Source organism: Conger conger, chromosome 17 (genome assembly GCF_963514075.1).
Source record: "Conger conger chromosome 17, fConCon1.1, whole genome shotgun sequence".
NCBI classification, from domain to species: Eukaryota; Metazoa; Chordata; class Actinopteri; order Anguilliformes; family Congridae; genus Conger; species Conger conger.
Window position 1 is genome coordinate 20,742,735 of NC_083776.1, and position 15,262 is coordinate 20,757,996.

The 15,262-nt window shown below is 43.5% G+C and overlaps 1 protein-coding gene across 1 annotated transcript in view; it reads right to left on the reverse strand.

The window, feature by feature from the left end:
• The window catches only part of kalrna (kalirin RhoGEF kinase a), a 165,972-nt gene that overhangs the window by 96,552 nt on the left and 54,158 nt on the right, over positions 1-15,262 (reverse strand). Inside the window, exons 2-8 of the mRNA XM_061225614.1 lie at positions 11,695-11,769; positions 10,472-10,586; positions 7,660-7,852; positions 6,691-7,203; positions 3,794-3,916; positions 2,167-2,358; positions 594-725 (exon numbers count right to left, since the gene is read on the reverse strand). Coding sequence (XP_061081598.1) covers positions 594-725; positions 2,167-2,358; positions 3,794-3,916; positions 6,691-7,203; positions 7,660-7,852; positions 10,472-10,586; positions 11,695-11,769 — 1,343 coding nt within the window. The remainder of the gene's footprint in view (positions 1-593; positions 726-2,166; positions 2,359-3,793; positions 3,917-6,690; positions 7,204-7,659; positions 7,853-10,471; positions 10,587-11,694; positions 11,770-15,262) is intronic.

Below are 15,262 nucleotides of genomic sequence, written 5' to 3' on the forward strand. Positions count from 1 at the left end.
ACAAAATAATCCAAGATTTTACAAGATAAGCATCAAGTAAACAGCAATACAGTATTTATAGACATATCCATATTTTAGCTTGTATTTGTTGGCAAAATAGGACTTTTTATATTATTCACAGGACTATCCAATATGAACTGTCTGCGGCACACTAAAAGTGCTTTTGCTGTTCTCCGGTGGAAAATAGGCTGTTGTAAAAATAGTGAAATACTTACTGTGATAAAAAACAAATTGCAAAAAAAAGACACACACACAAGCAAATATGCCACTGGTCATATTTCATTGGGACAAACAGTAAATGTTCAGATCCCTGTCTCGTTTTTACATAAATGTAGTACTTTGAGAATGATATAAGACAGCATATTAACTGTTTTAAAAAGATACTGTATGAATATATGCTAACTTGCTGACATAAGCAGTGTCCATGCTATTCTATGCAGATATAGTTAAACAATGATAATCATCACTCCTCTATCATTAACTCTCTGATAGAAGAGATTGGGCTGAAGGGCTCTGATAGAATCGGGTTTGGGCTGATGTGAATGGCAGAACCTCTCTGATTGGTCGTTGTGGAGTGCGAGGGCGGGGCTCACCTCAGCGTAGGCCTGGGTCACCTGCTCGTACAGCGTCTGGTGGTGGTGTATGGCCAGCTCCAGGTCCTGCATCTCTGTGGGCAGCCCTCCCTCGCTGCACATCTTACACCACGACTCCACGCCCGACAGGAACTGGAAACAGAGCGGGAGACGCGCGGGGTCAGAGGAGCCGGGCCAGGCCAGCGGCGGAGCTCGGGAGCCGTGACGCGGAGCTGCCGTCCGGACGAACTTTACGAGCGGCTGAGGTAACGGGGGCGCGGGGAGAGGGGTTTGCGGGCGGAGCGGGAGCTGAGTGCTTTCTGACAGGCCGTCGTAATTTCCCCCACTTCCCGAGGAGCCTGCTGCCCGGCCGACAGCCCTCTTGTACTCCACACACTCACACACTCACACACTCAGGACGGCTCGCGCTCAGACAGCAGCCAGAAAAACATTGAGCGTCGGTGAGAGCATTACTGCTGTCCCCACGGCCGCCGCAGACTCTCGACTGCAGCATGAACAGTAAATACCAGCGAGCGCTCCGGTTACAGGAAGTTAGAAGATACGGAGGGACTTCCAAGCACAGAACCTCAAATGTTGTAAATTCTTTGCTATATGGTGTGTTCCCTGGCGAGCTGGTTGAGTCATAATTATCATCTACTAATGCCGGCTCGATAATTCCTATACTTTATGCGTCTGACTAGACATTATTCATGCAGCGTGCTAACCATTCTCAAGATATATTCTTTGGATCAACTGAAACACTGGAATTAAGGAATGCAAACCCAAACAGAAACAGTATGTGCTGATAACAGTCAGTGACTTCAGACAGGAGCTGAAATCAGTCAGGGGCGCTATAGTGTCTAAAAGGACCGCAACTCAAAAGCCTTATATCACCTTCAGAGCAATATTTACCACGTCTCTGGAGGAATTCTCCTCCCCTTCCCTGCTTGGAGAGTGTGGCTGAGCTCCTGATGGAATGTAAGGCTGGAATTTCAATGGACTCGTATCATTCACGACATGGAGCCCGCTTAGTTTCTGGGCCTAGTGGATTGCAGCTGTTACACAGTCTGCGTAGTGCACATGTAGTACACACTATACGTAGGATTCTAGACTGGCACATGACAGGACTGCTCCACTTCTGGTGTAATTCCAGCCAAAAGGTCCACCGACAGCAATAACGATAAGTATAACTATAAAAATGTCTAATATATCTAACTGAAGTGGATAGCGGAGTCTAGAACACAATTATAACAACAACAACAACAACAACAACAACAACAACAACGACGACGAACTGTATTGTCGGGATCACTCAGAACTTTCTTTTTTTTTCCAGCAGCATGAAAGATTGAAAACTGACAGCCAATCAAGATCCATCCGAATTTACAGGGCGTCACATTCAAAACGGCAGACGACACAGGCGAGAGACTATTTCTAAAACGTTGTCATTCATCAGTGCCGATGTCTCACATCGTTATCGTCACAGCTGCGGTCGTAGTTACAGTTCTCGGTGCGGACAGGGCTTTGGGCATAGTTACAGACACAGAGTCCCCCCCCCCCCCCCCCCCGCCTGGACGCGGGGTCGCTCCCCCACCTGCTCGGCCTTCTGGTGGAAGACGGCGGACATGGCGAGGATGGTGCTCCGCTCGTCCAGGGCGGCGGCGAAGCTCTTCCACTCCTGGTCCAGCTGGGCGGAGATCTGCTTGATCTGCTGAGAGGCGTAGTGCCCGGCTTCTGACAGCCGCGTGGCCACGGACATGATGCGGTTGATGTTCACGTAGGCGTTCTGGAGGGGAAAAACACAAAGGACACGGACTGAAAACAAAAAAGCGTTTCATATCGCGATCAGCATTCACGGCCTTCCCACGCACTCACCCCGGAGCGCGTTAAAGAGAGTACATTTCTGCATTCGGTTTGTTTTTGGTTTTTTTTTTTTAAGGTTCCCCGCATTTGTTTTTTGACGCTCATGATCTGAGGTCCACTGGCGACAGGTACCGAGGGGCCCACCAGTCTGCAGGGTGTCACCCTTCACATCTCCCTGCCTGTGTCTCTGGCACCCGCTGCGGTGACATCCGTACTCCCACACGGACACGCACACGCTCTGCCTCCATCTGGGCTTCGGTTCTGACGCTCTGCCCTCTGCCCCCGTCTCCCTCGTTTAGCCCGCTTCCAGCTCTCATTGCCACAGCCCGTTCACTCAGAGCCTGACTGAATCAGCTGATGCCATGGCCAGAATTACTGACGCTTCAACAAAACCTGGAAGCCCGACAATAGACCGGGATTAAATCATCACCATAGCTTTGACTCATGATTGAATGCATTTTCTTTTCCCCTTTCCCGGGCAAAGGCAGTTTGGCAAGTTCCGTTATCAGCAAATAAAAATTCACCGAGCCGAACAAACCCTCTTATTTTAATTGCAAAGTTGGAAGTTAAGGGCGAATGTTGATTAAATACAGGCCAACGAGTGCGTAAGAAGAAAAAAAAAAATGCCTGCATGTAATGTTGAGCGAATCCAATTTAAAGTGGAAAAGTAAGTCTGCTTCTTATTAATGGTGATAGCTCTGGTCTTTTTTTGTACTGAAGTCTCTTTTGATGCTCTTTCCCGTTGACTCCATAGCGGGAGAGACTGCGGGGGGGGGGGGTTGTACAGGCTGCTCAGGAACACAGACGGGCGGCTGAAGAGGACTGCAGTCTGTTCATCAGAACAAAACAAGCAGCCACTCCGCAGTGGGCTCCTCACACTGATGGAGCCGGCAGGGGACACTCCTTCATAATGACAGCCCAGACTCAGCCCGAGGCTGGGCCCGGGGTAGCACCTTTAAGTCATGATTACGGCTGGGCTGTGAAGGGCTGCAATCAGGCCAGGGCTGAGGGCAGAGGAGGAAGCCCAGTGCTCAACCACATATAATCTCAACCGCTCACGACAGAGTTTGAGAGGCTTCGCCACATCAATGCTATCGTTTGGGAAAAACACCGGTCATTACAGGCAAATGAAAACAGCAATTAAGTCAATGAGAGACAGTGTTTGTGGAACAGGAAGTTGACCTGTGACTACTATTTCTCAAGTATACTCCCTCCAGAGACACAGTAATGAAGTGAATGACAACCAACTTAACAGTGAACCCCTATTTGTTTGCACATCCCAAATGCAATCATTGCTACAGTACACTTGATTTGAAAGTACCACTGAATTCATTAGAGCTGTTAGAATTGTTACCAACCATAGAGTTCATGGCAAAGTGGTTGTGTTGCGTTTGGAGGTCCACCGCGTGCTGGTAGCTGACACCGATCTCCGTGTGGCTCTGCAGAAACAGCTCCTTGTTGTGACTGATCCAGTCAAACATCTAGGATGAAACCACATCAAATACTATTTACTACATATACTGTTTGCACAATTTAATCACAAAACCATCCCTTTTCAATTTCTACTAATATTTATTTCAATCTGTCACCAACACTACAATGTCACTCATACAGGTTTGATAATGACAGGACTCAAAAATTGCCTGAAATTAACAGCATGTACCTCTATTTGCATTTGATTAAGCTGAACCAATGTTACTTGAAAGGCAATACAATTTCCAGAAGGGACTCTTTGAATGTAATGAAATTCACTGACAGCCCAATTAAAGTGCTCTAATGTCCGACTGACATCCTTGTGAAACATTAATTAGATGAGATACAGTTTGTTTACAGCCATTGGAAGAAAACGTCGATTCAACTGCAGACAATGTACTTTACGTGGCCCCAGTGATTGACTGAGGAAAACAAGCATACCGGTAATTATGAACAAGACCGTTTGAGAGGAACCAAACACAACATCCAGTGAATCCTGAAATGTTTTTTCATAATTATTTATAGCAAATTGCAGTAATTTTTGCTAATTACATTATCGAAAACTGCCACAGTCCTGCAGTCTGAATTATATAGCGCATATATAAAGGAACAGGTGTTCGGATTCAACAGGAGAGTGGCAGCTTTGGGTGAGCTCCTGGAAGAGATGACTTGGCCTGTGATGAGTAGCATTCTGAAAGAGTGATATTTGACTTCTAGAGAGATCAATTTCCAACAGACTCATTTTGAAAATTGTCTGCGAAGCACTGGGCATTAAAAGCTACAAATCACATGGGTTACTGCACAGAGCACTTCCAGTTGGTTATCAGATGTTTCGGGGGAATTTGGCATTAATACATTGATTTTCTTTAACATTAACCACAAGCAGGCCCTGATGTAAAATAAATAATTAATAATTCCAGTTAATTAAGGTCATAATGAATTTTATACTCTGGACAAAGTATCTCATAGAAATATAATAGATACACAAAATAATAAATAAAAACATAACACAATTATATCTACACAAGAGAATGCCAGAGAGGAAAACAAAATGACCCTTGGTCTTCCATTGAAATGAATGGCCTGCACATCGGGCTCTTCTCTGCTACATGGCATATGGTTTATTGTATAAAAAACCAGACAAGATCGGCATTGACATTTACAATCAGCATCTTAGTGGAGCTGTCCTCAGTTGACATTCAGACCCAGCACTGCATCTCTATCAGGGCCTGTCCTAATCAGAAACATCACCAGTAGAGGGGTGGCTACAATTAGGCACGCAAATGCTTTTACATGAAAGTTCTACAATGTGAACAGTACAAGGACTTACTGTCATACAAGAGCGGTTCAGCATTACAGGATACATATAAAATTATATTTTTTGGGAAAAGAGGGAGTATTGCATAATAGTGCATCAATCATCTCAGAACTGCCCTTGCTGTTACATTCTGTTCTGTTCATCTTCATCATCCCCGGCCCCAAATTTTTCCAATTTTATTTTTGACCAGCATGTGAATCTTCTGATATGCCAAGTTAAAGATACGTCGAGGTACAGGTATGCAGCATGGTTTAAATTATGTTTTAATTATAATAATTATTCTAATCAAAATATGTAATTGGAAAAATAAATGTTCTGCACAAAGTGACTTTCAAAGGGGGCTTCCATTAGGAATTTTTAATCTGCTTTTAATCCTTTTCTGGCACATCTGCCTACCAGGGCAAATTAAAAGCACATTTATTGCATTATTCGCTTTAATAACTCAAATATTAAAGCATGCGTATAAAAAAAATGTTTAAAAAAAACTTGCCCGGAGGAGAGAGAATTCATTTTCAATCCAAACGAATGAATGATGAATGTTTCTCCATTACACATAAACATACTTCCATGCATGTTCCAGCACTTCATAGAACAGAGCAATGCCATTATATATCAACATCATCTTCTCATTGCATGATATTCATGAAGTGAACTGAATTCATCCTGACAGAGGAACATCATTTTTAAACTGAAACCATTCAAACAAGGTTCCCTTGAATGTGATTAATGTGCTGCATCCATCATTAATTCATATCTTGCAAGCTGCAAATGTTAGAATGTTTTGAGAATCTTTCAATATATGGCTGGAATAAATATTTACACTTAAGGGACATATATTCATGAAAACCATCTCCAGCTGTAAAAAAACCCCCCAAAAATCTAAACATTCTGCTTCTGTGTCCACTCCTCCACATCAATAATGGCAATAGTGAAATTGCAGCTTCTTTACCCACAATGCCACATTACAGCTTCTTTACCCACAATGCCACATTGCTGCTTCTTTAACCCAAAATGCCACATTGCAGCTTCTTTACCCACAATGCCACATTGCAGCTTATTTACCCACAAAGGCACACTGCAGCTTATTTACCCACAATGTCATATGCCATAACTGCATCAAATATGTAATAGTTTTTGATTCAAATACTTGTCTATGCTTTACTGAGTTTGTCTGGTGATAACCTTATCTGACCCATATTCTGAAGTTGTTTCTCTGACCTTCAGCATTGCTTTGGATAAAAGTGTCTGCTAAATAAATGTAATGTAATGTATTGGAAGCTATGAAATGCTTTCAAAAAGTACAAATCCCATTTTTGGTCCTCTTGCAAGGCTCATCTGCACCAGGCAAGATCAACTGAGCCAAAAAAGGTATTTGAATCCAACAGAATGACATACGTGACCCAAGTCTGGAGACCCCGCAGCTGCTGCCCAGACCCCCCGCTCCGCCCCCCCCCGGCACCTCACCTTCTCGGCGTCCTGCTCGTACAGCCTCAGCTGGAAGCACTGGTCCAGCTTGAGCTTGCGCACGTGCCACATCTGGTGCAGGTGCTGGCGGGTGGAGTGCAGCTTGTCCAGCAGGCTGGCGATCTTGGGCACCACGCTCTGGAAGTCGGCGCTGCCCGAGATGCAGTTGCGGCCGGAGAAGCCGTCCGAGCTGCGGATGCACTGCAGCAGCCTCTGGCCCTCTCGGTCCAGCTCCTCCACCGGAGCCTTCATCACCTTCTTCTTCAGCTGCGTGTGCTCGTCGATGAGTCGCCGCGAGCCCTCCACGTCCACCGGGAACTCCTTCTTGGCCAGCATCTCCTGCAGGTCCTCCAGGCGCGAGAGGAGGTGCGCGGCGCTGCCGATGAACTCCTCCAGGGAGACGCGCAGGTCCATCCACTCCTCGTGGTTGTACTCCAGGGAGCCCTCGAAGTCGTCCGTCAGCTGCGACGGGTCTACCAGTTTGGTCAGCCCCTCCACTGACACCATACTAGTCTGGGACACGGTGAGAGGACAAAGAAGGTCTATATTGCGTTCTTCATTTGATTAGGAATCTGTCTGAACTTATAGAAATGAAATTATATCTAAATAAAATATTGTATCAATATTTTGGATATCTTCACAATGTACAGGCAAATATACAAAATATTGCCACTTTCAATGACTGAAATATATATTCTTTCAATAAACTGCTGTGAGATATTACTAATTACAGTATATTGCCAAAGAAAAGTATATTGGCAAAAATATATTGCAGTATACTGGGTTTAATCGTGGTGTAGTTTTAAATCTAACACATTAAAACTGCTGCCTACTGGACTTATATAAACTGTGTTAGCATTAATACAACACTGAGAAGGCTTAACTACATGTACTACCATCTATACTTTAATCCAAAGTTGTAAAATTTCCTTGCTAAAAGCCTGGGGGTCGTGTTTGAGGTAAAATCACCTCAAAGGTGAACTTGGCACTGCCAAAGTTGGTCTTCTGCTTCTGCCAGAAGGTGTCAGGTTTGATGATGAGGGCGACACAGATCTCCGCAGGGAAAGCTTCTTGCAGTGTCTTCAGTAAGGGCTTGATAAGGTCCCACTTGGAACCGCGCATATCAATGATTACAGTAAATCCTCGCTTGCAAACATCCTCGCTGTGAGAGAAAAAAAAACAACACGGTAACACACTCACCCTGACAACTCTCAAACACACACACACACACACACACACACACACACATGCATTTACAGCTGAGACATGGAAAGGCTTTACGGATGATTCCGGATTAATGTCAAAGCTGTCACACATAGCAGGTGCTTATCTGGCATGACTAAATTAAATGCAAATTCACTTTGTAAGGTGTAGCCTATTGGTTTCCCCTATGAAATCACACCTGAGGTTTAGTAAACCAATGACACAATTCAACAAGACAGTTGTTAACTGCCATACAATACACACAAATCCTAGTGCCCTTGGCTTCTTAACTGTAACAAATTATTTATTACAAATTCTTAATTCCCTAAACAGAGGTCCCATTTCCCATTTTTTCACAAGTTATGAGGCTGCAATAATATTAATCTGTCCCTTTTTTCTATTCTTAGTTCTTCACTATAAAACGGACTACAGTGATTGGTAGATTAAAATAACCAGTAATTGCTTCGGTGCGTTCGGTGCCCTGCGATACACTTCAAATTAATACGGCCCTGATCTCCTTTCTGATACAGGGAGAGACGCACACAATGGTAATGGGTGTCAAATCTATACCGGCGTGAATGGCCTCAAATAACAAAAGCCTCCTTCTCAGGTCTTTAATTTCCAAAGAGGTATTATAAAGGGGTCACCAGCAGAATCACAATACATGACCACGTCATGGTCAGAGCAGTGGGCAGTGTTCGTGTTGTACCATATTTATCCTTTTTACAGAGAGGATGACAGACAGGCCCTACCCAAAAAGAATGTGCAAACCGCACCATTGTTTCTAAAATGTAGCCCTTTCCAGAATCTTACTTTCACCACACGAACCGACACAAACAGAACAAGATTGCATGATGCCATCTCCACTAAGGAAAAATTCCCCTTTAAAGACAGTGCCTACAGTAAAACTGTCAACGTGGTTTGAGAATGCAAGTTTTAAAGTGCATTTCCTTGCTAGAGACAGAAGTCTTGTATAAGCCTAAGGGAAACCGAAATGATGGTTCAATTCCAGTCCATTGATTTTCTCACACGTAACAGCAATAATCACTGTAATACAGCTATCGGAATGCGCTCTTTGTAGTTCCAGCGATTCTGCAATGCTTGTCCTTTCCATGTAAATGAGTGATAAAATGCAAATAGCCTGTGTGAAATTCCCCCCTTTCTCCCATTCAATATCCGATGTTTCAAAGTCTTTCCGGCTTTAAGAACAATGAAAATCAAAGGCTGGCGTAGCTTTAAGGCTCCTTTCCCCAGGTAGTTTCCTACAATCATTAGTGTTTAAAGGCAAATCTTATTCATGTTTGCCTCCTGTTGGATGTGTTTTACAGCCTCTGAGCCCTGAAGGAAATTAACACCCCCAAAAGCGTGAGTGAAAAACATACAGTTTAGCGTTTTCTTTTTTTGAGGGTTGGCAAAAGCCCTCCGAAAACAGCGTGCGGGCCCCTCGTGGTGCCCTCGCACATATAACCTCTCCCCCTCCCGTGCTCGACATGTGGCAGTAACCGAAGGGTCAGTCCAAGGCACCGCTTGTCATGTTGTTTTTGTTTCCGCGCTCAGGAGTGGCTGGCTGTCGGAACTCGTGCTAAGCGCCCTTGTGTGTGGTATTACACAGAGATGCTTTAAAGCCGTCTTCAGAGGCCGATCGATCAGCAAGTGAGCCAGCCACAGACCCCCGCGCTAAGAAACAACTCAGCGTGCAACTAGCATGTAGCACTGTAGCCTCATTTGACAGGTCATTGCGATTTAAGATTTTTCAAGAGAGATCTGGTTACAGTTTCAAAGAATGACAACATGGTGCATGAACATATTACAATAGCTAAAGGCATTTAAGTCCTAATTTCAATTAGGCACACTCCACCCATTTCATTGAATTGAATGTCCTTGACACTGGTCCTAAACTTTGTGTAAGCTACATTTCAGAAAAAAGCCCCAGGCACCAAGAGATGTGTCCAGACTACAGACACGTAGTACAATCCCAATTATCACAAAGCAAATGAGTCTAAATCAGGCAGACTCTTAATTTTAAAGCAGGGGCAGGACATTCAATTCCTGGAGGGCCAGTGTTTATGAAGGCCCAATTAGTTCATTAGCTCTATACACCAATGCCAGTTCACCCAAGACAGATACTGGCTGTGATTCATGTGCTTCTCAACATATTTCGCTAAAATGTCAGATATTGCATATGCAATAATGAAATAAATAGGCAAATTAAATATGTAAGAAAACAGCAGGGAAACCAGATCGAGGTATAGAGCTAATGTCCCACCCCTGCATAAAAGGAAAAACATTAGCATCTGCAACAGATCAAAAAAAGAACAAAGTGGAGTAAATCATACGCATGCGATTCATGATTTGCTTCCAAAATGATGTTATAGCTGATTTATTTCTCCATCACCACACTGCAGAACACTCACACAATTTATTTTAGCTACAGTATAGTGCTTCCATTAAACCTATTTACACCCGATGATTTCCCTTCATTAATAAATGACAACAAACATCTTCCTTTTGACCACCGGAGCCACAGCAGCCTTCAGTGAGTGTTACACAGAACCTCAGCCATGCCCCGCTCTTTTACCTGGGTACAGTAGACAAGTACGTCACCAGTCTTCTCAAGTCCTCCTGCTTTATTCTGTCATGGTTACTTCTGGCCGGGAAGGTCAAGATCGGTCCGCCTCTTTTATCACGGCCCCCTGGAAAAATCACAATGTTATTTCAGTTCCTCCCTGCATGGGACACTACCAGACACCCACTAAAGCTGTGATACAAGTGGAACAAAATATACAGAAGATTATAATAATATCCATTTGGTTTTGTCGATGGTGAGCTACATAGTTTTGAAGACACACATTTCATAAATCCAGATAAAGATGGAACAGATTCAGGCTGTGTGTACATTCCTGAAGGGTAAAACACCTGTGTCTGGCTAGAGACTTGAGCCCGTTGCTTTCTGGTTGCAGGCCAAACTCTTTGAAATCTATGCCAAGCAGCTGTCAAATTCAGAAGAGGAAAATCTTCCATGGAATACTCATGAGACACTGACTAATAACTGAATGTCAATGAGCAGCCAATGAAAATCCTAGCAGGTGAGAAGAGATGTGAACAAAAAGCATGAGCCACCAATGTGGACTAATACGGTGAGTAAGCGATGCTGACATCATCTCATTCCCCTGTCACCGTCCTGTCCATTAAGCAAACATGGGGGTCATTGACATCACTGACATCACTGACAAAAAGTAAAGTGTCTCTTTTGTCACCTGCAGTCACCTGCTGGGGCACACTCCATAAAAAGCGTGATGGCTCTCATGTACAACAGTTAACTGGAAATGATAGTAGCCGAAAGAAGAAACTTGAAGGCCATTTGAATGGGCTGGTGCCTATAGTCCACCTGCATGAGTATCACATCTGTCAGACTCAGCGTGCGGTCAAAACAATGGCCTAGGACAGCCCTGGTTACACTTAACTCTCACCCCTGACCTCCTATATTCCTCTGAATCAGACCTGCGTCAAATACGTAACTGTTTTATTCAAATACTTTCAGAAGGCGGGGTTGGCACTTCTTTAGTGTATTCCTTAGGTTCCAATACACTAGACAAGCTCAGTGCAGAGTAGAAAAGTATTTGATTTGATTCAAAACAATTCCGTATTTGACCTAGGTCAGGTCTGAATGGGAGAACCAACTGCCCATGTTCCCCCCGACAGGAAAACACCATCCATGGAGCATTACGCTCTCCTGTTAATGTTGAGGCACAAACTCATCTCAGTTACCTATGAGGAGCTGGAAGAGCCGTCCGTACTCACCTGACACAAAGGCCACTTTCTCTTTCAGCACGGGCAACACGTCAGCCGCCTTAATCCCGTCGTTTCTGAAGGACCCTAGGGAGGAGACGAGAAGAGGACAGGGTTTACTAATCAGCTTTCACCACTAATCTCATTACGAGATTCACATTCCCCAACAAAGGCACCCACGGTCTCGGGTGAGAACAAGGCCGTATTATCTGTGGAAAGTTAGCAAAGCTTTCCAAAAACCGCCAAAAAATGCATAATCGGCTCAATACTGTCAATACTGCATTTACATTGTAGAAACTGAAAATGTTGATTAATGTGCACTGTCCCTGATAAATAAAATAAAATATTGCGCTATAATGACCTATTTCAGTAAAACCGAACATGTGAATAGAATGAATAAGATGGCACAGACATCTTTCTCATAAGTTCATCTTTATCATATTCATACACAGCTCACACACTGAATATGAATATAGAGGACACACTTTGAGCAAGGTTTCGTGCTTCTGTAGTTTTAACACAAGAGAAGCTTTTGATATCCTGGCTATTCGTTTCAGTCTGTTGAAGACTGAAGCCCTGCACACTGAAGTCAGCAGGACTTTTTCTTCCTGTCTGAAGCAGACTGCTTTATATTCACAACAACACCCAACCACTTTCTTCTCGGTATCACTCTGATCAGTGCGACAATAGAAAAACACACAGCGCAATTACAAGTACATTCATTTTCTCTTGGCACAAGGACAAATAGTGCTCTACACCCAGGTCCTGGAGTGCCTTAGATGCTTCAAGATGTTTCTGCCTTTTGCCATCTAATCTCCTGACTACACAATTGGATTAATTATTAAGCACAATGAATACAGCTGAGCATTCCTTCATGGCAAATATTCACCATTTAGGCTCTGGGTGTTTAGCCCGGACAAGCTGAAATCAAAATTCCCTTCATTCACAAAATTCTGCATAACCATACAAACATGTTTTAAAGTATATATTCCATGAAATTAATAAAACTGTAATACTTGTGTATTTTCACACTAAACTTTTTTCGATCCACTTCTTGGAAAACGATTAAATTAAAAATTAAAAATGTACCAGTGTACCACATGTCGATCAAACATCTGTCAACTTTCCGTTCCCCTCCAATTAATATCCTTTTACGCAGTGGTGGGCATCCTCATATGCCATCCCCCTCATTTAACGTCGATAAAAATCGACTCACCGCCCTTCAAGATTTGGAAGCTTGAGCTTACCGTCTAAGCTTGCGTTTAATAATCTAACATGGGTAAAAAAAAAAAAGACCCAAACATGTCTGCCACTCCAGAAATGGAGCTGCCTACACCTGCTCTGTGGTATAGGATGGAGCACACCGACCCAATCATGGGTCTTCCACACCTGATTCACCTTCGCTTCGACCACAATGTTGTGGGCTCGCTTATGATGATGCTCTGACACGGCTGAACAATTTCTGAATTTCTGAATTTCTCATATTTGTCAGGGGTTCTTTTTGGGCATTTGCTCCAGAAGATTTGGGTGAAGATCACAAATACATCTCAAAAGGTTTGGTCTTGCACATTAAACCACACTCACAGGCCTCACACCATACTGAGGTAGCAGTAATGTTTACACAGTTAGACGTTACTGGCTAGCTTAACTTTTCAACTTCCCGCAAAAATGAACAAACAAAACTAGCTTCTGCAAATGTGCTCGTTCTACTGTACCCTGATAATTGAAAGTGAAGTGAAGCGCAACATAAGACGTGAAATAAATTTACCATATTTGTGTGTGCACTACTGCCATGCACCATCAGGCATAACATTGTCCAACACATGCCGTTTGAGCAGTGAAACAATCCCATCACGGCTTTCTGAGGTCAGGCATGCACAAGCCCATCTGTTTGGTTTAGTGAGGAAATGTTCTCCACGCGTCCCAGGACGTTCCACATCCGCTGTGTTTCTGGGACCTGCCGCTCCCCAGGTGCACATTTTAACACAGGCCCGTTCCAGAGGACATTATGTGGTCAGCATGGCCTTAAAATATTTACATGATACTTCTCTATTGTCACTCATTCTACAGTATGACGATATTGACAGCCTGTCGCAAGATTGGCTGTTGCAATCTTTCCCATTTTTGTGAAATATGGTGATTTCATACCAATACAATAATAATAACGATAATAGTAATCATCATCATCATCATAATAATAATATCCATTGGAAAATTGTGAAATGAGTCACACTGACTAACTGCTTTGGCAATATTTTCATTTTTTTTGTTGCAAAAATAATATTTTAAGTCTCAATAGATGAGGCTTCTGGCTTCCACAACCCGCTGTTCGGGGTTGGCTTAGATGACTGTCTGCCTTCACTGGGTAACATCTATCTTCACTGAGAGACAGCAGTCTGTGACATTTTTATTATCTATAAACAACTGGATTTTGAAAAAAGATTACAATCATGAGATGCCTGGAAAACTTTTGAAAAAGATGACAATCATTAGATGCCGGGAAGACCAGTCAATTTTATTTTTTAAATGTATTTATTAGTTTACTTGCCAGGGACAATGAAGAGAACATTATAAAAGGTTACAACAACATGAAACAGATGTGTTGCATATAGGATTTCTAGCCAAGGCTAATTTGCGATCATTGTCCCTGGTTAGGCTTTTCTACTTAAAATGGTCATGACATATCATCATTAAAGGGAAGAAAATACAAAACATTTAGTCATTGCTACATGTGCACAGATTCTCACCACCAAATGGAATCTGGTGAATTCAATCATTGCACAACATACACATTACCAGTTTAGAAAACACTATATATCAATATAGCTGAAAGCCGATGTACCTGTGAGGAACAGGGCAATGTAAGGTTGTATCTACTGTGTCTTCAGTTGCAAAGTCCTGAGTGCATTACCATGGACAAAGAATCAGACATGAGCAATCAATCCACAGGGTCTCACAGATGTCGGCATTGCATTTGAACTTGAGAGTAATTCATTAGCGGAGCGATCTGCTGTTTCGATAATCCCTAGGGTGACAGCTGGGGCACGGATACCAAGTGTGACCAACTTTTCCACAGACAGAGTGACAGAGACCATGCAACAGTCACCAGACCCTACCTCACACACAGAAATAACAGCCTAACCTCACACATTCACTCTTCCCCTCTCTAACCAAGTCATAACGACCAGCCTAATTCATACATTCACTCTTTCTCCTTCCCAAACCAAGTGACCCTAACCAAGTATCCACCACCCCCAAACCAATGACCAACCCTACCTCCCTCTCCCAAACCAAGCCCCTACCTCACACATTCACTCTGCCCCGATTCCACACAAAGCCAGCTCCATCAGGCCCATCTCACTGAAGGCCTGTGTGTTTTTCCAGCACTGCTCAAGCCTAGCACGAAGGCCCTAATCTCTCCAATCTGCTTTTGCTACATCCTTAAAGGCATTCCTCACTCTTGTGGCCTTTAGCGTAAATGATGGCATTAAACCTGAAACCACCCGTCTGTAACTCTCTCTGTGCGTTACTTTTACTGCCTTCCCCAAGGCCTTTTAAGGCCTGATGACTCAGGCACCCA